The sequence below is a fragment of the Cyprinus carpio genome, chromosome B18 (genome assembly GCF_018340385.1).
Source record: "Cyprinus carpio isolate SPL01 chromosome B18, ASM1834038v1, whole genome shotgun sequence".
Classification (NCBI taxonomy): Eukaryota; Metazoa; Chordata; class Actinopteri; order Cypriniformes; family Cyprinidae; genus Cyprinus; species Cyprinus carpio.
This window is the reverse complement of record NC_056614.1, coordinates 4,386,964-4,411,776: the sequence shown is the minus strand read 5'-3', so window position 1 is coordinate 4,411,776 and position 24,813 is coordinate 4,386,964. Positions and strand designations below refer to the sequence as shown.

Genomic DNA, 24,813 nt, shown 5'->3' with positions numbered 1-24,813 from the left:
TACCTGATACATTTATATACAGAGCTGTTGTTTCAGTCATAGTGGAGGTCTTAGTTTCAATCCTGAAGTAGTAACGATCTGAATGCTGACTGCTGAGGTTTCTCATGACAGAAGTGCAGTTCTTCTTTCGTAGGTCACCCACCATATCCATCACAGGATCCATCTGATGGTGAGCGCTGGTAAAACTTTGCCTCCATTTTAGTACTGGTGAACTTTCAAGAATGTTTTCTTTCTCCTTTGAAATGTTGAATAGGCAGGGAATCAGAAGGTAAGAGCCGCTGGTGCTGATCAGGGTTCTGGGGACCGATACTTTCAGAACTGACTGACACCAAGCAGCTGCAATACAAATGTGCTATAATTAGACTTAATAATTATATATAATATATATATATATATATATATATATATATATATATATATATATATATATATATATATATATATATACATATACATATATATGAAAACAAGGAAAAAGACCAACCTGATAGAATAGAGCTGAATACATGAAGATCTGCAGCAAACATTCTGAGAGTCATCTGAGGTGAGCTGTGTATTTAGAAATCAAGTTTAAATGTACACAATATAAGCATAATGTATTGTGAAATATACATGATATAAGCATCCTTTGTTGTCTGTTTGTCTTCACAGTTGTAACAATTCAAAACAAATGTAATAGTTTACCTTAAATAGTTTTTCATGAGACTAAACAGCAGCCCAGATAAGAGTGACCTGTTGTTTCAGTTGTGGTGGAGTCACAGTGTCTCACCGGAAACTGCAGTATAACTTCTGCCCATTACAACCAACAGAGCTCATTTTAACAGCAACAGAAAATCTATTGAAGAAGCGAAAGATGTTGTAATTTATGTCAGATTGAGAATAGATTTAAGAGGTCTTACAGTTTTTTTTTTACAATAATTTTTGCATTAATAACAGAACCTTCATGTCATTTTTCAAAAGTCTAGACACATAATTCACAACCCATGATCAAAATACACATTTTTCAAAACACTTAACACTTTTTTCCAAATGCTTTGATACAATACACATGAACCAAAGATCTTTTGTTAATTGAACTAAAATCACCGGTTCAAAATGACACAACTTAACATTAAAGTATTACTATTTCAAAATGCAGCTCACACATTACATCTGAATTGAGGTTCTATTCACTTCATTACAATGATCTATCAACTGATACAATAACAATAACAATGTAATTTTAAAATTTTGTTTAATGATTCAAGTGTCTGTACTTTCCTCTCTAGTCTATTACAATGATGTATGAATGTATAGAACCATAATGAAAGCTGCATCATGTGTTTTGAACAACTATATTTAATGATCATACATAACAACTACACAGTGAACCTAGGGGTATCTTGTGTGGGTGATCTAAAGTAATGTTCCTGTGATGTTTCATTATAAATGAGTTTTTTGAACCAATGCTTCTGCAAATGCAAGTCTTCTTTGATATGAACGCAATATGAAAAGTCTTGAACAAAAGTCTTGTTTTGAGTTTTGTGTCTAGAGTTTAGAAAAATTACATGAAGATTCTGTTATTAGAGCAAAAATGATTGTAAAAAAAAAAATATATATTTTTTTGCAGAAATTTTGCAAATTTTGCAAAAGCCGTAATTCGTAAATGAAACTGTTAAGATAATGTTCTAAAGCTTCTGAATTATGGTAAAAGCCCCTGCTCACACAGGATGCTGCTGTGATGATAGTTGTGTTTTGTGTGCTTTGCATCTAATATGTTTGTGTTGTGTCCACTGCTCAAACATGCTACTCGTAAAAGTAGCAGATGCACCCAAGATGATGGTGAAGTTAAAATAGGAGAAAGACACATGAAAGTCCAAAAATTAAACACTGTTAGATAATGAAAGAAAATATTCGTGTTTATTTCAAACCATCTAGAAGATACTTTTATATCAAAAAATATTAATTTTCAAATGAATGAAATATTCAACTTTTTGTTTTCATTTTTGAGATCAATAACTTTAAAACTTTTCCACAAAAAATACACAGTAAATCAGACAAAAAAAGGACAGCCTTTAATAATTGTGATAAACTTAATTGCTTTGGTTTAAAACCTTCCACAGGAAAACAGCAGCTCACTGAGTACACACACAACATGAACTTGAGTTTACAAACCACAGTTTTTCTCGTAGTTATCAACAAACCTCTAAAACCACACACAGATCTACACAATACAGTGAAAGTGATATGACAGTCTTAAACGTGGCATGCAACGAAAGTGTAAGTGAAATAAGCATCAATATTTTATACACCACAGACCATTAATACTTTTCTGGTATAGAAAATACTTTTTAAAGACTAAACTTCACCTTACAGGGCTGTACAGTATGGAAGAAACTGAGCTTTTCAAAACATTGAACCAATTGAACCATTTATTTCACAAAGTGATTCACTGTCCCTTCTGGGAAAAAAAAAGAAAAAAAAAAAAAAAGAGGCTAAACCCAGCCTAAGCTGGTTGGCTGATCTTAGCTGGGTTAAGCTGGAAGTGTCTGGTCTCCCAGCCTGACCAGCTAAGGCCAGCCATCCAGCTTAGGCTGGTTTTATGTTATTATTATTATGATTTTATTTATTTTTTTAGCAGGGGTTTTGAAGCACTCAAAACGTCACACGCTGGTGATGCCTGTAGTCAGCTGACTAGACTTAAACCGGGGACATTTCCTAGTTCAGTGGTCAAAACATCTCACTTGTGATTATCTACAAATTAAAAAAAACAGGGACAATATATCTCTGTATGTTTTTGTTTTTTAATTGTTGTGGTTTCCATATATTAATATCATAATGAATAATTACAGTGATGTTTGAGGATCAGACTTACCCTAGTTTATTAATAGGCAAAATTCACCAAAAATCACACTATGAAAAATAAATAGTAATTGTAACAAATAGTAAACAGACTTTACAAAAAATGTATTAAAATAGCAATAAATGAAATGAAAATAAAATAAATACACAGTAAATATAAGAACATATGATAATTAAAACTAAAGTAAAGTATAAAGTAATCACAACTTTACAAGTTATGTTTATGCTTTTGGAAATGGATCTTTATTATCCCTAATCAGGCTTATTGTTTTGCATTTTAGGCTTATTTTGACCACAGAATTTTTAACTTGTTACTCAAATCAACAGAGAAAGTAGAGAATATATCTTATATATTCTCTTAATATATATCTTTATCTATATATATCTTATATATAACATATATAAGATATTTCTTATATTTTGTAATTATTTACATTATACACATTTCATATATATATATATAGCTAGTCAACATAGCACAAGCACACTTGCAGGTACTTGAGTATTTAACAAAGAAACTATCACTGTGCTGAAAAGTTCACATTCATCACCTTTTATATTAAGTAACATACAGGTGCTGGTCATATAATTAGAATATCATCAAAAAGTTGATTTATTTCACGAATTCCATTCAAAAAGTGAAACTTGTATATTATATTCATTCATTACACACAGACTGTTATATTTCAAATGTTTATTTCAATTAATTTTGATGATTATAACTGACAACTAAGGAAAATCCCAAATTCAGTATCTCAGAAAATTAGAATATAACTTAAGACCAATACAAAGAAAGGATTTTTAGAAATCTTGGTCTAATGAAAAGTATGAACATGAAAAGTATGAGCATGTACAGCACTCAATACTTAGTTGGTGCTCCTTTTGCCTGAATTACTGTTGCAATGCGGTGTGGCATGGAGTCGATCAGTCTGTGGCACTGCTCAGGTGTTATGAGAGCCCAGGTTGCTTTGATAGTAGCCTTCAGCTCTTCTGCATTCTTGGGTCTGGCATATCGCATCTTCCCCTTCACAATACCCCATAGATTTTTGGAAACTTTACACTGGACCTGAAGCAACGTGGATTGTGTGCCTCTCCTGTCTTCCTCCAGACTCTGGGACCCTGATTTCCAAAGGAAATGCAAAATTTACTTTCATCAAAGAACGTAACTTTGGACAACTCAGAAGCAGTCCAATCCTTTTTGAAGCGAGATGCTTCTGATGCTGTCTGTTGTTCAAGAGTGGCTTGACACAAGGAATGCGACAGCTGAAACCCATGTCTTGCATACGTCTGTGCGTAGTGGTTCTTAAAGCACTGACTCCAGCTGCAGTCCACTCTTTGTGAATCTCCCCCACATTTTTGAATGGGTTTTGTTTCACAATCCTCTCCAGGGTGCGGTTATCCCTATTGCTTCTACACTTTTTTTCTACCTCATCTTTTCCTTCCCTTCGCTTCTCTATTAATGTGCTTGGACACAGAGCTCATGTGAACAGCCAGCCTCTTTTGCAATGACCTTTTGTGTCTTGCCCTCCTTCTGCAAGGTGTCAGTGGTCGTCTTTTGGACAACTGTCAATTCAGCAGTCTTCCCCATGATTGTGTAGCGCTAGAGAACTAGACTGAGAGACCATTTAAAGGCCTTTGCAGGTGATTTGAGTTAATTAGCTGATTAGAGTGTGGCACCAGGTGTCTTCAATATTGAACCTTTTCACAATATTCTAATTTTCTGAGATACTGAATTTGGGATTTTCCTTAGTTGTCAGTTATAATCAACAAAATTTTAAAAAAAGAAACATTTTAAATATATCAGAAATATATCATTCTGTTTGTAATGAAAGAATATAATATATACGTTTCACTTTTTGAATGAAATTAGTGAAATAAATCAACTTTTTGATTATATTCTAATTATATGACCACCACCTGTATGTTACAATCTTTTTAGTTTTCAGCCAATTGTCAACCTAACCACAGCCTCTACTCTTCAGTAGTCTACTCTTCATAAAATATTTTATACTTGAATTGATTACAAAATATATTAAGGATGATAAAACATATACAGTTAAATGTACACAGCATATATGTAAAACCAGAGAGAGAGAGAAAGAGAAAGAGAGAGAGCGGAGCCCCAGTGAAGAGAGATCGCCAGCCAAGAAAAGAGATTGTTACAATCTTCTTTCATCCCTTCCTTGACCATCTGACTAAAACCCAAATGTGAGACATTCAAACTGACCAATATGCATAACACAGCTTCAACCAGTCTACTAAAAGAGTGACAATTAGCATACCCCCTATTTCACATGTTGGCTTACAGGCCTTGACCACAATCAACAACCAGCACTTCTGTGCCTTTAGAAATTCCAAATATCCCTTTTGTTACAGAAGTTTGAGACAGGAAAGCAGAAGTGTCTTTGATCATTTCCAACCTTACACTGTACTACAGCAGTACTAACAGTATTAATGCATTATGCATTATGAATGCAAAAATTACCCATAAATACTAAAAAATTTTAACATTATGTGAAAGGAAGTGTTTCACATAAAAATAAAAAATAAAGATACAGATAGTTCATTTCAGTGTTGAAGTATTGGAGAATTTCCATTCTTTGAAAAGAGAAAGGAAGTAGCAAGAATATGGTTCTGAAAATCATACTTTTTGGGAAGTGTATATATGTTAATACTGATTAAAATGATCACTACTGACATGCAGAGACTAATTGTTCATTGGTAATCCATGAACGGGTGTTTAAAACATGCTACTTTTCACTTCAACAGTTTGCGTAGATGCTTTCGTCGGGGAGACTCTGTTTGAATGCGTATACAGGGTTAATGATGCAGGTCTTATCTTCACCAGGCTTTAACTGAAGCTGCTGGCTTTCCACTGCACTTGCAGAAACATTGGCATAAATGTCCTGATCTTGCCTTGTTTCCTGAAATGCATTGATAAATAAGCTGTGAACTTACTCTTCTCGTACTTCTCTCACAACAGGCACAATACAAACAGAAATGAAACATTTTTTTTAAATCAAATAATTTGAATTACACACACACACACACACACACACACACACACACACACTTGATTATTTTATTTGGAATGACAAATACTGATTAAAACAACACAGCATCCAAATATTCACAAAGAGCCTATTATGTTTCACCTGACAATACAGACAACGCTAATAGTCACAACCACATTAATAAGTAGACTATGGATAAAGATGACATCGTCTTCTCCAGACATGCAGACTGCCTATGATTGCTGACACAGAACAATATCTGGCTGTTTGCTTAGAGGTCTTTTTACTCAGTCCAGCAATCTGCAAGCCTCTGACACATAATCTGTGCACATGTCCCAAGCTACCAAAAATAAGAATAATCAGTTTGATCCTGTAACCACACACTGCCAAAGCATTGGTTAATGACTGATACTTCAACATTTTCTCAGAAAAACACAAGTCCATGTAAAGATCAAAACAACAGCCCACTTCCAAAATCAGAATGTTCTTAGAAAGTTCATTGATGACTACGATGTCTGGAGTGTTTGGATATTCCCTGAGAACACTTCTAAGGGAGTTTATATTATTATCTTTCAGGTTTAAAAACCAACTAGTTTTAACCGTTTTGTTTGTATGTATTGCACTTTGTCCCGATACTTTGCGCAGTTCTTGAGCCGTTATATTTACGATGCGATTATGACGCGCAATGTAAAGTCCTTTAAACGCGGGGCATCCATTCAGTATGTGCGCTGTGGATTCCATTACCTTATCGCTGTGTAGTAAACAGAATGGTTCATGTTTTGGGAACCACAAAGAGAGGTTGTATTTAGTCGGGAGAGTTTGCAGCCGAGCTTTAATAACAAATTTCAGGATATCTTCGTTAACGGCTGAATTTTGTAACGCCGAGTGTGAGACTGTATGATCCGCGCTCTGCAGGCATGCAAGTTTCCCTTGAAGGCGCAGGTTAACCCAGTAATCGCGCTGTTGTGCTTGAAAGTATTGGAGGATTTCATACCTGCACGTCCGGCTGTTCAACCTCTCACCGGTTCCAGTGTGATGTATAGACGCCTCAGCATACACATTTGGATCCATAATCTGCCCCTGACTGATATTCACCTGCTCCCCGCCAGTATCCTATGTGCCCAGTTCAGCTGTATATTGTTATTGCTGCACAAATCATTCAGATCGGGCCAATCCGAACGTACTCCGAATCCCGTAGCTCTGGTATCCAGCTTTCCACTGGGTTTCTTCCGTCTGCAGCATAGGGGACCTTGCGTTTGCTCAGATCCAGCAGCAATGAGCGCCGGGCAACTTCGCGAACTGTAGGGTCATCGTTATTCAACATATGCAGTAGATGCTTTACTCTAGTCGCTGTATAAATCCATTCAATGTTAGGGATCCCTAGTCCCCCTTCCGATTTATTCATAAAAATAATACTTCTTGTTGTGTGTATGTTAAGACTTAACCATTTTCTTACCAGCTGCACGGTCTTATTGTTCAGCTCCGTCAGATATTTTTTAGCAATGTGGACGTTTGCAAACAGATGATGAATCTTGGAAAGAGCTATATCTCGAACGGCCTGGAGTTTCATACAGGTCGGTAGGGGACACTGGTCTATCAAGTCTAGTCTGCTGGAGTATTCTTTGCAGATATCACTCACTTGCTCGTGCCATTCTCCTGCAACATTAAACATATGTCCTAAATAATTGTATGATTCGTGTCTTGAATAAACTCTGATTGAGCTTCCAGCGATTATGAATGATGGAGGCTGATCATACTTGGCCTTATACCATCTATTACCCCCCGCTTTGTCGCTCATAGAACACCGCACATTTATTATTCTTAACCTCGAGTCCAGACCATTGCAGAAAGCGGTCGGTGTATGACAGCATGTTGGTAATGACGTTCTCCTCTCTTGATACTATGAGGACGTCATCGGCAAAAGCCTGAACTGGGTTTGGAGATGTAATGCCAGGCGGGGCAAGGAGTCATAGCCATTTCAGCCAGTGGTTTAAGGCCAGTATGAAGTTCACAGCACTCCAAGGACACCCCGTCTTAATCCCAACTTCAAGTTTAAAACCGGTTTTTCGTTAGTTGATGTCCGCAAATCACTTGTAAAAATGAATTGTCATATACATTCTTGATTATATGAATATACTGTTCCGGCAGTTTTATTTCCTCAAGGGAATGAAGCATTACCCTATGTGGTAAAGAGCCAAAGGCGTCTCGAAAATCGAGAAATACCGCGTAGAAACGGGAGGATTCATGTTTAAAATCATCGATGGCTGTCTTCAAATAGAATACGTGCTCATTCATTCCCTGCCTCTCTATGTATGCTTTTTGATTTGTTGACAATGTTCCTGATTCCACCAGCCAGGGTAAAATTCGGCATAAAATACACTTCATAAATACCTTGTATATAGTGGGGAGCAATGATATATCTCTCCAGGTGGAGGGATCTTCTGGAATGTTATTCTTTTTAGGGATCCTATATATAATAGCCCCCTTCCAGGAGTCAGGAACTTTCCGGTTAATTAAACAGACATTAAAAATCTGAGTTAATGTCATTATTGAAAATTGTTTTGTTGCTTTAAGCACTTCATAAGTCACACCATCTGCACCACATGCTTTGTTGTTCGGGAGACTACAGAGCACCTTTGCAATCTCCTCTGCGGTGAAGTCCGAAGTAACGGGGGCATCTTTCGGGTCCTCTAGGTCGAGAGCACCGCACCACGGAGGACTGCCCATCTGTTGGTGTAACTGTGCTGGTTGGCATTTCGCAGCATAATACTCACAAACTTTATTCACGTCATTTATCGCAGGAGGAGGATCTGGGTAAGTGCTGTTGTTTAGAATTATATCTATTGCCTTACTCCTACGATGTTCCCAAAGATAGGCTAGTTCGTTTTCGCTTACCACTCTGGGTTCTCTCATACTGTTAGAATTTGTCGCTTTATTGAGCGCCGGCTGGATGGTTTCCCGTACGAAGCGCAGCTGCTGATTTATCCATTTAGTGAGCGTCTCTGAGTCGGGCCTCGGTGAGAGCGCTTTACAGAGGGGGAATTTCCGAAGGATTCTTACGGTGTATTTTAACAAAGGTGTTCCTAATGGTCTCCCATCTCTGTGAGTTGCTGTGTAAGATCCATTTCTGTAGTATACTCCACATAAGATGGTTATAAGTTTAGTCCAGGGACGCGGGTTAGTTCCAGTAAATTGTATTGTTTGTCTGTCATAAATTAGTTTAACATCCAGGGTTTTCCTGAACTCTCTCTCCTGTGCCTGAAAGCACATCCATTCTTGGTCAGAAAGTGGGCGATTGTACTGTTCAAAGTTTGTCCAGGTGGCATACAAATGGTTACTCTCAGGACAAACATTTGTCGAGTCATGGATTCGCCATCCGATGTTATGGATTTTACCGCTTTTTAAAGCAGCTTTGGATGCAAACTTCAAGGTTGAAACCAAGCACATTGTGAGTAGTCCTGATGTTAACATAACTGGCTCTTTTTTTGCGTTTTCGCCGGCAGCTACGACGGGTGTAGATGTTAAATTTTTACTGTGAACTTACTCTTCTCTTACTTCTCTCACAACAGGCACAATACAAACAGAAATGAATTTTTTTTTTTAATTAAATAATTTGAATTACACACACACACACACACACACACACACACACACACACACACACACACACACACACACACACACACTTCATATGTATGGCAGAAAACATACTTACACTTCTGATTGGTTCTTTATACCTGCATAAACCAAAACAAGAAAACATTATCTCAAAACATTGTATAAAATATTTAATAATAATAATAATAAAAATCTAGCAAGATCCTACCTTCTGTAAATCACAAGAATAAGAAGTACAAGAAGTGGAAATACAAGCAATAATAAAACTGCCAAAAGTGAGAGGAAAGCAGTGAAGGATATGCCTGCAAAAACAAAGAAGCAGCATTAAAAATTGTTACTGTAAAAAAAAAAAAAAAAGAAAAAAGGTTGACCTGGAAACTATTAACACTTATCACACCATCTTAAATCTTTTGTTCTTTGCAAAAATAATTAGCTGTTGCCTCTAGCTTTAACCACTTTAAACCCCTTTAAGGCAGGTGTTCATAAATTTCACTGTACAGAAACGGCCTTGCTCAAAGTTACCAAAGACTTGCTGATGGCATCTGATTATGGCTTAATTTCTGTCCTCCTCCTTCTCTATCTCCGTGTCATTTTTGATACTGTTGATCATAGTCTTTTACTTACTTGTTTTGATAGTGCTATGGTTTAAATCTTATTTTACTGACCATTGTGGTTCATTTGGGGGGTTACAAATCTGAGATCAGTCTGGTACTTGCTTGTGTTCCTCAGGCCCCAGTATTGGGTCCTTTACTCTTCAATATCTATGTATCACCAACTGGACATCTTTTACCTCCACTATCATTTTACCATTGATTTATATACACTGAAAATCTTGTTAAAAGTTTGATGTTTGCATTGTGTTTTCTGAAATAAAGACTTGGATGAATAACAGTTTTCTCTGTTTGAACAGCAGCAAAACTGAAGTAGTGACACTCGTTTCCCTCACCAACTTTACAAAGCTGCTTTTAAAGACACTATAAAATAAAGCTTCTCATTGTTATTACTATTATTATTATTAAATGATCAACAGTTTAGCCCACATAGACTGCTTTTGAGCTCACTGTGTAAAAAGTTTTTGAAAAAGAAACTTAAATATTGAGAAATGGGTCCTAACAAATGTAAAAAAAAAAAAAAAAAAAAAAAAAAAAAAAAACTGTAATAGAATAAGAAATTTAAGTTTGGTGTGAACAAGAAACTAATTGCTCAGAGATCTAAACTTATTGAAAAAGAGTTCTGATTCGAGACTTGGGCCAAAGTGAAGTGTAACAATGAATGGTGAAACAGTCTCAAGCACAGACTGACCTGGGACAGTGATCTGCAGGTTTGTGGAGTTCATTGCACCGTATTGATTCTGTGCCTCACAAATGTATTCCCCAGTGTTATCTTGGGCCGCAGTGAAGGAAAGCACACGTGAGATGCTCAGTTCTTCCTCTACACCTGCTCTCTTCAGGAACCACCTGTGGACCGCAGGAGGGTTGGCATTACTTTGACAGGTGAGGGTCACATTATTACCAAGCCAGACCAAGCCTGAGAGAGAGATCCGTGTTTTCTTAGGAGGATCTGTGGGCCAAAAAGGAAAGAAAGTGTGATTTCAAAAAAACAAAACAAAACAAAAAAGCTACAAACTGTGTTGGGTTAAAATCTCACACTCCACACTGAGGATGACGCTCTTGTGGCTGAGCAGGGGCTTGTCCTCTCTGTGTAGAGGATGAATGGAAACACAGTTCACTTTCAGCTCATGATGCTGGAACGACGGCATAAAATTCAAGATGGCAGAAACACTCTGAGTCCCATCAGCGTTCATCTGTGTCCTCTGTGTTACGTCACCACCTAATGCAGGAGCCCAGATTACATTTGGAGGGTGACTGGGGCAGGGAGCTGGAGCAGTGCAGGTCAGATTCACCTTCTCACCCTCCCTGAGCACCGGCACAGTTACATCCGGCTCAGCCAAGGAATCTATTTGAGAGAAGAATGTAATGGTATTCATTTATAGAAATCTTATTTCCAAACAGTCTTAATATTCTCTAAACTGTAAGTGCAGCTGTCACAGCTGTTTTATAGTAACTTTATTGCATGTCTGCATTAAAACCTAAATGAAAAGTTTTTAATTATTGTTTAAGTTGTACTGGTTAAAAAATGACTTGATATTTTGAGAAAAGTTTTTATTATTATTATTATTTTTATCCTGTGGTGTGAACAAGCTTCTATACTTTTTAGATTCAGCAGTAGGTAAAAATATAGTGGAGAGTAGTGATGGTTGCAACAAGTATTGCATTTCAGTTTCTCAGAGGCAGTTTGCATTGGAAAGCCAAAATTTTAATACACTGAGCTACATCTTTCAGCTGCTCACCCAAACTGCTGTAACATGATACATACTGTATCATAATAAATGACCAATTAACTCTTGAATAGACAAAAATCAAATGATGCAACTGACCCCATAACAGGGAATGGTTGCGACAATCATTAAAATATAATTAAAATCAGTCTTAAATATAATTTTGCAGTTTTTTTTATTTTAATTATTTTATTTTTTTTGTTCACAGACAGGGTCTTCAATAAGTTAAACTGTCTGTATAAACAAAGAATAGTAAATAAAAAAAAAAACAAATAACAAACATGTTTTGGTTAATTACATGTTTTTAACTACAAAATATTAATTTAATCAAAATCAAGTCACTAAAATGTAATAATAGCCTATTACTGTTAACTTCTGTAAAGGTTTACTAAACTAGGGCCAGTTGGATCATAGTCACTATGTTAAGACTGTGTCTTTAAGAACTAGTTTGACTAACTAGCAGTGAACCAATATTGTAATCAGTCTTACTTTTTAGATTCAAATTAGACATTTATGAAACTGACTTTATAAGTGTGTGTGTGTGTGTCATGATCCTGGTTTCTTCTCCTCTTTCTCTGTCTCCCTCTTGTGGTCACACACTCACTCGCACTCTCACTCACACAATCACGCACACACATCCACTCCTCCGCTCATTATCTCTTTCAGCTGTTTCCCCTTTCGTTCCCTTCTCCTCACCTGTCCCCTTTTTTCCTCTTGATTGTCTCTGCTTCTTATTCCCTCTTCCTAGCCCTGTCTTGTTGTCAGATTATTCAATGACCTCTCGTGAGAAGCGTCTGTTCTCTAGTCCTGTCCTGTTTTATCCGTGGAGAGTGAAATCATATTTCTGCTGTGAGTTATACTGCCATTGGACTGTGTATTATCCAGTTGTGCCTGTTTGCAGAGTTTCTGTTCAGCGCCCGCCCTTGGCTGTTCACCCTGTCTGCTGTCTTCACTATTTCTGACTGGCTGAATGCATCTCGGGGTCCCTGCCCCTGTCCTCATGAAAGTTTATGCAGATTTTCTTAGATCCAGTCGTCTGGCAGTTTCTGTTCTGGCTCTGATTTATGCCTGTGATTTGTGTTCTTATTATTCAGTGAAGACAATTTACTTTATTCATTAAAGACTGTTAAACTGCATCCCGCCCTGGTCTTCCATCGTTCCTACCCTAACAGTGTGTGTGTGTGTGTGTCTGAGTGCGGGTGTGCATGTGATATATGTATGCATGTGTGACAAAAAAAAGATGAGAGAGAAAGAAATTAGTCCACTTCTGACTGATTAAATAAAACAAAAATTAACAAAATAAAACAAAAAGAAATCACACAACTAAACTAACCAAATACAGACAATCTATTAAATAAATTGGTTTAAGTCCTATCCAACCAACAGGAGCTTTTTCAGTTACCTTGGGGGGAATTTTCATCATGGTCTGCCTCTCTTACATGTGGGATCCCTCAAGGATACAGACCAGTTTGCACATTAACACAGTCTCTTCATTTAAGCTCAAAATATTATAAAAACTGAATAAGGCATCAATTTACTACATTTCTACAGCAATATATTAAAATATTCAAAATCTAAAGAATGAATTACTAACAAAACTGTTAAATGTAGCTGAACACCTACACAGGTGTTTCATATCCTATTGAAGACGGCACCGCGGATGGCTGCCTCAGTGTGTTGGTTCACTTTGTTTTGTGTTGTAATGGTTTGTCTTTTATGACGATACATTGAGTTCGTACACCAGAGAAGAGCTCATGAACATTAGAGCTACAGTCCCTATGGATTTATTTCCCATTTTCATCAACACATCCATGAATTTGTTTGGACATCGTGCACCTCTGCCGATGTGGAAATCATACACCGCTACCAGGAATATTTATTTCCAATATGCATTAAAAAAAAAAAAATAGAACAAACACACCGCTACCAGGAATATTTATTTCCAATATGCATTCACTGTGCAAAAATTGGACAAACTTAAACCACACAAATAAAAAAAACAAATACATACAATCTATTAAATGTCCTAAAAGAAGCCTCACAAGTGAACTCCGCAAATACAGACAATCTATTAAATGTCCTACCAGAGAGGAGAACATTCTGGATCACTGCTACACTAAAGTAAGCAGTGCCTATCACGACATCCCACAAGCTTCACTGGGTCACTCTGACCATGTCATGGTCTATCTGTTTCCTGCATACAGGCAGAAATGAAAGCTTTCCAAACCTGTTGTGAAGTTATCAAAGCAGTGGACAAGAGAAGCTGTGGGAAATCTTCAGGCATGCTTGGACTGTACTGACTGGGATGTATTCAGGACTTATACCAACACCCTGGATGAGTATACAGAGGCTGTGACATCATACATAAGCTTCTGTGAAGATAGCTGTGTTCCATCATGCACCAGGGTGAGTTACAACAATGACAAATCCCGGTTCACAGCCAGACTCAGACAACTAAGGCTAGAGAAGGATGCTGCATTTAAAAGTTGGGATAAAATCAGGTTTAAAGTGTCAAAGTACAAGTTTAACAAGGCAGTGAGAGAAGCTAAACAACTGTACTCTGAGAAACTACAACAGCAATTCTCAGCTAATGACTCCACTTCTGTCTGGAAAGGACTCAGACAGATCACCAACTGTAAACCTAAAGCCCCCCACTCAGATAATGACCAATGACTGGCCAACAACTGGAATGAGTTTTACTGTCACTTTGAAAGACAATGGGACAGTCCTGATATCATCCCCCATGACAACAGCCTTCAACCTGAGCTTGAACATCAGCTCATCAGCTTCACCACAACAGGAGCTGAAACCTCTTCACAGCTCCACACCTCAACGGCTCCCTCCCCCTCCAGCCCCATCACAGGAACATCTCTCTCCAACCAGTAGTCTTCAAGAGACAGAACCCTTGGAAAGCAGTCGGACCAGACTCTGTTTCTCCATCCACCCTGAAGTACTGTGCTGACCAGCTGTCTCCTTGGTTTACAGACATCTTTAAGACCTCTTTGGAGATATGCCATGTGCCAGCCTGCTTCAAGACCTCCACCATCATCCCTGTCCCCAAAAAATCCAGGATTACAGGTCTAAATGACTACTGTCGCCCTGACATCTGTAGTAATGAAGTGATTTGAGCGTCTTGTGTTGTCCCACCTCAAATCCATCACAGACCCTCTCCTGGACCCCCTGCAGTTTGTTTACAGAGCCAACAGGTCTGTAGATGATGCAGTTAACATGGCCCTCCACTTTAACCTCCAGCACCTGACTCCTCAGGAACCTATGCCAGGATCCTGTTTTAGACTTCAGCTCTATGTTCAATACACTCATACTGGCTCTGCTACAGGACAAGCTCTCCCAGCTGAATGTGCCTGATTCCACCTGTTGGTGGATCATAGACTTCCTGTCTGACAGGAAGCAGCATGTGAGAATGGGAAAACATGTTTTCCTGATATATCAAGGCTGTGGTCTTTCTCCTCTCCTCTTTCCATGTACACCAACAGCTGCACCTCCAGTCATGAGTCTGTCAAACTACTGAAGTTTGCGGATAACACCACCCTCATTGGGGTCATCTCTGATGGGTATTAGTCTTCCTATAGGTGGGAGATTGACCATCTGGTGACCTTGTGCAATTGGCACAACCTGGAGCTCAACGCTGTAAAAACAATGGAGATCAAGTCAAGTCAAGTTGAGTTGAGCTTTATTGTCATTCCTAAAAAATACAAACTATACAAATGCTTCACATAAACACTGTACCTATACACAAATAACCTATTGACAGATTTTGAATATGAATATAATATATATAAATGTTTACCTATACATAGACTGAAAAAGAAAAATACATAGACTAAACAAATGCTTCACATAATACTGTACATGCGCAAAGAGAAACATCGTAAGTCAAGCAGCTGGGGAACAGTGCAAGATGATTTGTAGTGCATGAGCATGCAAACACACATATTACTGAGTCCTTTGTGGGATTATGTACATACAGCAGTGTGTATGAAAAGTGTCTAGTGTGCATAGAGGAGAATTGCACAAAATAGATTTGAATTGCCCCAAAAACTGTTTTTCTGTGATGTGGTGTGGTTGGGGGGTGTTTGGGGGGTGAAGGGGGTGAGATGGTCCATGTCCATTCAGGAGGTAGGGGGTTTGTGTGGGGTTTCAGAGGAGGGTGGGGTGATTTGAGTTCAGGGCTCTCACAGCCTGGGGGAAAAAGCTGTTGAGCAGTCTGGCGGAGCTGGCTCTAATGCTCCGGTACCAAGAGAGTAGGGGTCCTTCACAATGAGTAGTGTTGCAGGGATGGGTGGTGTCCTTCACGATACTGTTGGCTTTGCTGGAGCATCATGTGAGGAAAATTTCCAGAATGGAGGGGAGGGGCACCGATGATCTTTTCAGCTGTCCGCTGGAGGGTCTTGTGGTCTGCTGCACTATAGTTCCGGTTCCAGACAGTGATGCAGCTGGTCAGCACTCTCTCAATGGTTCCCCTGTAGAATTAGGTGAGTACATCACAACCTCCTTTGTCTTCTCAACATTGAGGGACAGGCTGTTACCGCTGTTGTGCCTTCTTGGAGAGTGACATGGTGGTCCAGGTGAGATCCTCTGTTATGTGCACCCCCAGGAATTTAGTTCTGCTGACTCTCTCCACAGTCGAGTAGTCGACAGTCATTGGAGGGTGGTCAGTGGAGTTTCTCCTGAAGTCTATCACATTGAGGGACAGGTTGTTAGTGCCACACCATTCAGCCAGCTTTGCCACTTCCTCTCTGTAGTGCGTTTCATCACTGTTGCTTATGAGACCTACCATCGTTGTGTCATCCGCGAACTTGATGATATGGTTGGAGCAGAACTTGGCAGTGCAGTCATGGGCCAGCAGCGTGAAGAGCAGTGGGCTGAGCACACAACCTTGTGGGGCACCTGTGCTCAGTGTGGTAGTGCTTGAGGTGTTGTGGCCGACATGGACTGACTGAGGTCCTCAGAAAAGTTAGAAAGTCCAGGATCCAATTACAGAGGGAATTGTTAAAGCGCAGCAGGTTTAGGTTATTAATGAGCTGTTTTGGTATTATTGGTCGGGCCAGTGCAAGCCAGGGCTTAAAACGGGCCGGGCGGGGAGCTGCTTTTCTACTGTCGGGCCAGTGCAAGCCAGGGCTTAAAACGGGCCGGGCGGGGCTAATACCCAGTAACCTGCACCGAGGTCAAAATAGTGCTGCGTTTCCACCGTTGGGCCAGAAGCTCTACTAAGCTTCACTTAAACCTGCCCTTTACACGCCTTTCAGGAACAACGTCATGCAACCTCATCATTTCACCAACAAAGAGAAGTTATCAGAAAACTAATTAAAAAAAATACACTGGAACTAGCGCAATCACAAAACGAACCCGATAAAAGCGGCCATTTGTTTGCATGCTTTGTTAAATATTTAAATCCAAAAGCTTTGATGTTTTACTATAATAAGTGATACATTGATCATTATGAATTAATTTATTAGGATTGAAAATTAGTCACACAGAAATAAAGCGTTATGAACATAGTCTGCTCGAGTCGAGTCTGTTTCTGTTTATTTGAAGTCACAATAGCCTATATACATCACATTTAGAAAGAATTGATAATTTCTATATTTTTATAAAAGCTCCCGAACAAAACATGGCTACATGGAGCTAAACTCTCGAAACGAGACTTTTGACAGGTAAAATATGTTACTAAATAAATACATGATTGTGATACAGAATAAGAAGCTGACGTCTGATTTCTCCAGCGGTCATATTTACCATGTTTACTGTTTACTGTGGTAATGTTAATGCCTAGCATGCATAGTCTTTTGCATCGCTTATAAACATTTCTTATATGGTGATTATAATCCACATCGGATCAAGGTATTTCAAACACTTGCTGCTGACTAAGAGTGAGTTTTGAGCTCAACTTATTTTAAAAAGTGTTTAATTCTGGTGTTATGTTAGCTTTCTGAAATGATCCACGGCACTGACACTCTCCAGATGCAAAGAAACTCCGCCTTTGTTCATAACCACTCCTCTAGCCCCCGCTGGCCCACTTTGGCCCAAGGTTTTCGTCGGGCCAAAAAACCCAGGCCATTGGCCCCGAGGAAGCACCGATGAGGCACGATCAAGCCCCGGAAGTAGCAGTGGAAACGCGACTGGCCATGGCACGCACTAGCACACCCGCTTTTGGCCCGACAGTGGAAACGCGGCTATAGTAGTCTTGATTTTCTAGGTCAGGTGTAGGGCGGAGGAAATTGCATCGTCTGTAGAGCAGTTTGGATGGTATGCAAACTGGAGTGGATCGAGTGTGTTGAGGACGCTGGTTTTGATGTTGTGCATGTCTTACCTCTTAAAGCACTTCATCATGACTGGAGTCAGTGCTATGGGACGGTAGTCGTTTAGACAGGACACAGATGAATTCTTTGGTACCGGTATGATTGTTGTGGATTTGAGACATGTGGGAATGACTGCCTAGCTCAGTGAGGTGTTGAAGATATCTGTTAGGACATCTGTCAGCTGTTCAGCACAATCTCACAGTACACAGCCAGGTATGTCGTCAGGACCTGCAGCCTTGCGTGGGTTAATCCTAGATAGGGTCTTCCTTACATCGGCTGGAGACAGACAGAGCACCTGGTCATTGGGAAGTATAGGCAGTTTCTGTGCAGGTGTGTCATTCTGCATTTCATACCGTGAATAAAAGTGGTTGAGTGCATCCGGGAGGGATGTGTCATTATCACAGGCCTGTGGCGGGGGCTTGTAGTCAGTGATGGTGTGAATGGCTTACCACAGGCTCCATGTGTCTCTGCTGTCTGTGAAGTGGTTGTTGATTTTTTGAGCATATGACCATTTTGGATTTTTAATGCCACAGGACAAATTGGCTCTTGCTGTTTTGATGGCTGCTTTATCTCCTGATCTGAATGCTTCATCTCTGGTCTATAGTTTTATATAAGCACTCACAGTTTCAGTGTACTCCTGCAGGTCTCGTGTGGTGATGGTCTTGGTGACTGTCACATCATCAATGCTCTTTTTGATATAAGCACTCACAGTTTCAGTGTACTCCTGCAGGTCTGTGAGGTTTTTAAACATGTTCCAGTCTGTGCACTGAAAGCAGTCCAGTAGTGTTGAGGTAGCATCATCTGGCCGAACTGTAATGAGCTTTTGAACTGGTTTGGGGAGTTTCAGAAGTGGTCTGTATGCTGGAATTAGCATAACAGAGATGTGATCCGAGTACCCTAGGTTGGGGCGGGGTACAGCCTTGTACGTAGATAGAACAGTTGACACTTCACAAACATAAACTACACCAGCAATAAACAGTGTTTTGTCAGTACCACAGCATTGATACACCACTCTTTGTTGACATACACACACAAGCCACCCCCGCGAGCCTTACCAGACAGTGCTGTATCTCTGTCCGCTCAGCAGCAGGCAAGTCCGTGCAGCTGAATAGCGGAGTCCGAGATGTTGTTGTTTAGCCATGTTTCAGTGAAAACAAGCACACAACAATCCCTTGTCTCATGCTGTGTAGACTGACTGACCTGAGTTGAATTAAGTCCAGATTATTTTCCAGAGAGCGAATGTTTGAGAGCATGAGTGATGGAAACGCTCGTCTAGTCGGGTTAGCCCTTAGCCTAGCTCATGTGCCTCCATGCTTGCCATGCTTCTGTCCCCTCTCACACAGCCGGCGTCACCGTTTTGTGCGGGTAGCGTCAGTAGGCGAGGCCATGGTCTCGGGTTCGGCTTCAGCAGCAGACAGAGGCCTCTTAGCTTCTCAGTGGTCAATAGCGAAAGCTGTTGTTTGTACACACTGCCGATTTCCAAAAGGCTCTATCGATAATAGATGTGTTTCCGCGTGGTTATCTGGTGATTTTGCGATAAGGTGAAACTGTTTGAAGAAGAGGAAATGAGACTAAAAGACATAAAAACACCATTTTTGGGACCCGGAGTAGCCGCTGTGACCAACCGCGCCACCATCTCGGATGGTGATTGACTTCAGAACCCAGCCCCACCTGCCCCCTGAAGAAGTTTAACCTGCCAAAGACAATGATGGTTCACTTCTACACTTCCATCAAGTCCATTCTCACCACCTACATCTTCATCTGGTATGCTGCTGTCACTGCAAAGGACAAAGGACAACTGCATCGTGTCATCTGCTCTGCTGAGAAGGTAATTGGATGCACCCTGTCATCCCTGTACACTTCCAGGACCCAGGAGCAGGTGGTTAAGATTGTGGCTGACACTTCTAACCCTGGACACAAACTTTTTGAAGCACTCCCATCTGGCAGAAGACTGCAGTCCATCAGGACCAGGACCCATGGACATTACACTTCACATTAAAAAATAAAATAAGAAAAAATAAACACCATACACACACATGTGTTGTTTCACACGTGTTACATTAGCACACACAACTCAGGCTGCTATATTCTCACATCTCAGACTGTAAGCTTTTGCGCTGGCACCTCGCTGCACATCTTGCACCATGTTCAGAAATGTAGAATTTAACTTTCAACTGTAAACATTTGCACTTCCCCACTTTACATATTCTGCACAAATGTTTATTTTGTATGTTATATTTTTTCTTGCTCTTATTGTATAGCTTTTATTTGTCTTATTTTAAAATTGTTTATCTCATTGTTCTATTATTTATTCTTGTTTTTCTATTGTTTTTGTCAAGCACCACTTTACCAAGACAAATTCCTCGTACATGTATACATACAGTACTTGGCAATAAACGTGATTCTGATTCTGATATCTGTATAAAATGGGAATAATTTTGTACTGTAATGTAAACATGGACCATGTAACATATACTGAAGTGAATTCTGAAGTGTAAAGAGCTATCATTCTTATTTTGTTAAATTTTTTTACAGAAGATTGTTCAGTGCTACTTCTTGTTAGTGTTGTTTAATGAGTGATAAAGTGTGCTTGCTAGCTGACAGATTAGCTAGTGTTAAAGAAGAATGACTTTTTGGTAGTTTTAGTGCATTCTGAATGTGAAACTAACTGCTGAGCTAAAAGTTGTTTAGGAGAACTGTGGGACATGTTTTGAAAGAGTGAGTTAATATTGAGAAATTGGTCCCAGCGACTGTAAAAAACAAACAAACAAAAAAAACTCTAACTTGATTGATTTTTTTGTAGAACTACTTCTTATTTTCAAAGGTTTGAGGCCGCTGAAAACACTTGGTGCTGGTAATGTCTTGGTTTATAATCGAAACATTTGCACTACCTTACCTGACACATTTATATACACAGCTTTTGTGTCAATCATAGTGAAGGTCTTAGTTTCAATCCTGAAGTAGTAACGATCTGAATGCTTGCTGCTGAGGTTTCTCATGACAGAAGTGCAGTTCTTCTTTCCTAGGTCACCCACCACTTCCATCACAGGTTCCATCTGATGGTGAGTGTTGGTGAAATCATCTGTATCATAGAGTTTCCACAGAGATCCTCGTCTCCATGTTACTACTGGTGAACTGTCAGGAATGTTTTCTTTCTCCTTTGAAATGTTGAATAGGCAGGGAATCAGAAGGCAAGAGCCGCTGGTGCTGATCAGGGTTTTGGGGACCGATACTTTCAGAACTGACTGACACCAAGCAGCTGCAATACAAATGTGCTATAATTAGACTTAAAAAATATAAAAAATATAACACACACACACACACACACACACAATATATATATATATGTGTGTGTGTGTAAAATGAATATATAAAATTAACTTTCTGATTGTCAAACTTTGATATGCAAACAAGAAGAATTTTTTTTTTTTAAATACCAACCTGATAGAATAGAGCTGAATACAAGAAGATCTGCAACAAACATTCTGAGAGTCATCTGAGGCGAGCTGTGTTTTTAGAAATCAAGTTTAAATGTACACGATAATCATAATTAAACATTATATATAATATAATCATTTGCTGTCTGTCTTGACAGTTATACCAATTTACAATTAAATAATTTCTAATTCAAAATAAATGTAATAGTTTACCTCTAGTAGTTTTTCATGAGACTAAACAGCAGCCCAGATAAGAGTGACCTGTTGTTTCAGTTGTGGTGGAGTCACAGTGTCTCACCGGAAACTGCAGTATAACATCTGCCCATTACAACCAATACAGCTCATTTTAACAGCAACAGAAAATTTAATGAAGAAATTAAACAAGTTGAAGTCTATGTCAGATTGAGATTAGATTAAATGTTGCAAAAGAACAGCACTCATCTCCTTTTGCATTGCACAAAAAGAAAAAAAAAGTCATATGGGTTTGGAATGACACAGAGGTCATCACCTAATAAATGAATTAAACATATAATTGATAAATTAAACAGATTTTTTTATTTTTGAGAGTGACATCCTTTTAAAGCTGTCCATGAGACTGAACAGCAAATTAGACCAAAGTGAGCAGCCTTTCATTTGTTGGTATCACAGGAAACAACTTTTAACATGCTGAGCAAATGAAATTGAAAACAGACAAAAACAATAGACAGTACACAAACTGCAGTTTCTCTTATAGCTACCACTAAACATTTTACCACACATTCACAGTTTACTGAGTGTGATATGACAGACTTAAATGTTTTATGCAAAAAGAAGTGAGATTAAAGATTTCATGTGCCATAGACCATAAAAACTTCTTTAAAGTTTTACCGCATATTACCATTATATATGTTTTATTTTTAGATACTTTATTTGATTTTAATTGTTGTTATTTTTTTCTATGGGCATACTTTGGTGTTTGGGCTATTGGGCTACACTCTCTGATTATATCTATGGAATTATACCCTTGGCCATCACAGTGACATTTTTCATTAAAAGTTTAACTAATATTGACAACAATGGTGCAATAACCTTAGTCAGGTTAGACGGATATTGAATTTTACATGGACAAAATGAGGCTGCGAGGGATATACAGTAATTAAAATGGCACTCACTGTATAAAGTTGTGGCCTAGTGGTTAGAGAGTTTGACTCCTAACTCTAAGGTTGTGGGTTCGAGTCTTGGGCTGGCAATACCACGACTGAGGTGCCCTTGAGCAAGAAACCAAACCCCCAACTGCTCCCCGGGATAATCAGATACATTTGAACACTGTCCACTAGATGTCCTTTCTGTATCTGCTGAGTTTGAGACGGCCTTTCAGAGAGAGTTCATTGGCAGACATCCTCTGTTTTCACTGCACTTTCGTTTTCTTCTTCATGCTCTGGAAGGTCAGTTTTCTTGTATTCTCTGTCCCTTTCACTTATAGGCTCTTCCAGACTTTAATTTTCTGGAGGGATGACCTGCCTGTTACATGACTCCATCCAAGCATCCTGTACAGCTGAAGGTGATGGAGTTTTTGGATTCTCTCTCTTCTTATTCTTTCTTGTAAATGCCTTTCAGGTGGACAAAAAGCTAGCAAAAACTTTGCTTAGTAATGTCATCTTCACAATGGATTGCAACGAATTACAATGGATTGATCAAATATTAACAAATATCAACTCTCTTATATCTCTGTTAATACCTGTATCATTTACTTTCTAATGAACTTACACTCTTAAAAATAAAGGTGTTTCACAATGCCATAGAAGAACCTTTTTGTCTAAATGGTTCCATTAAGAACCTTTAACATCTAAAGAACCTTTCTGTCTCGCAGAAGGTTCTTTGTGGCGAAAGAAGGTTCTTCAGATTATAAAAAGCTAAGAAAGAGATGGTTCTTTAAAGAACGTTTGACTGAATGGTTCTTTGTGGAGCCAAAAATGAGGGCCGGTGTCCTGCAGAGTTTAGATCCAACCCCAATTAGACACACCTGAACCAGCTAATCAAGCTCTTACTAGGTATACTAGAAACTTTCTGGCAGGTTTGTTGAGGCAAGTTGGAGCTAAACGCTGCAGGACACCGGCCCTTCAGGACCGAGTTCGGGCACCTCTGTTCTATGGCATCGCTACGAAGAACCTTTTGAAGCACCTTTATTTTTAAAAGTGTATCTGCAACACACTCAGGCGCAGCGAGCAGTTCAAGTGTTACTGTGCTTCACAGTAGCATCATATTTACTTCATCTTGTTATGGAATTTAATTATGTCAACCAATCAGATTCTAGAATTCTGTGACCATCGCGCGCACTCTCTCGCTCAAAGTCACCGATACAGTGACACAATTTGATTTTGATTTGAAATTAGGCTACTTGACAAGTTTAAAACACTGTACAAAAAACACACAAAAATACATATAATTCAAAAAACGGTTGACGATAAAATAAACAAGCCTGTGGCTTATATCTGCTGTTGTCCTTGATGTAGGCCCAGCTATAGCCTGTACTAGTTCTAAAATAATGCAACTGTTAAAAAATAAAAGAAGAATAAGAAGAAAAGACATGAACACATACAATATCATATTTGTAATCACCCCCCCCCCCCCAAAAAAAAATACACACCTTTTATTGTAATGTGTATTTTAAAAAGTCTCAGTTTTGTAAAAACCTTTAACCCTCTATGGTAATGTTGCCATATGGCAACAATTAATTTCTATTTCCTTGTTATTCTGAAAAAAATAAAAAGTAAATAAACAATATATTGTAATATGGTAATTAACGGGGCCAGCCTTACGGTAGTCAATAATGTGCCGTTCAATCAATCAATCAATCAATCAATCAAGAGTTTATTGTCATATGTACAGGAAACACAGTTACACTATACAATGAAATTCTTACTCTGTGAATCCTCTATCAGCCAGAGACATACGAGTAACCACAAAGACATATTATAAAGTTACAAGTGCTAGTTCATGTACTGTACATAAATAAGTGTGAGTGCAATAAATCCTGCATGTATAGATATGTATATATACTAAGGTATATGTAATGTATACATAGAAATAACCAATAATTTTAAGGTATGATGACCATACCATAAATGACCATATATACATCAAGTATATACCTGCATGTAAAATGTTATAGTATTGTATAAAGTGACCAGTGTGATGTAAACAGACAAATATGCTTGTACAAAGTCCAAATGAGGTAGGTTGTGGACAGACTATCTTGTGTGTAT

The 24,813-nt window shown here is 38.8% G+C and overlaps 1 protein-coding gene across 1 annotated transcript in view; it reads right to left on the bottom strand.

The window, feature by feature from the left end:
* The window catches only part of LOC109064831 (sialic acid-binding Ig-like lectin 13), a 33,779-nt gene extending 11,468 nt beyond the window's left edge, over positions 1-22,311 (bottom strand). Inside the window, exons 1-7 of the mRNA XM_042743374.1 lie at positions 21,573-22,311; positions 21,028-21,390; positions 11,121-11,429; positions 10,776-11,033; positions 9,682-9,775; positions 9,571-9,592; positions 5,687-5,765 (exon numbers count right to left, since the gene is read on the bottom strand). Of these exons, the coding sequence (XP_042599308.1) occupies positions 5,687-5,765; positions 9,571-9,592; positions 9,682-9,775; positions 10,776-11,033; positions 11,121-11,429; positions 21,028-21,390; positions 21,573-21,627 (1,180 nt within the window). The 5' untranslated portion in view covers positions 21,628-22,311. The remainder of the gene's footprint in view (positions 1-5,686; positions 5,766-9,570; positions 9,593-9,681; positions 9,776-10,775; positions 11,034-11,120; positions 11,430-21,027; positions 21,391-21,572) is intronic.
* Positions 22,312-24,813: the final 2,502 nt, after the last annotated feature.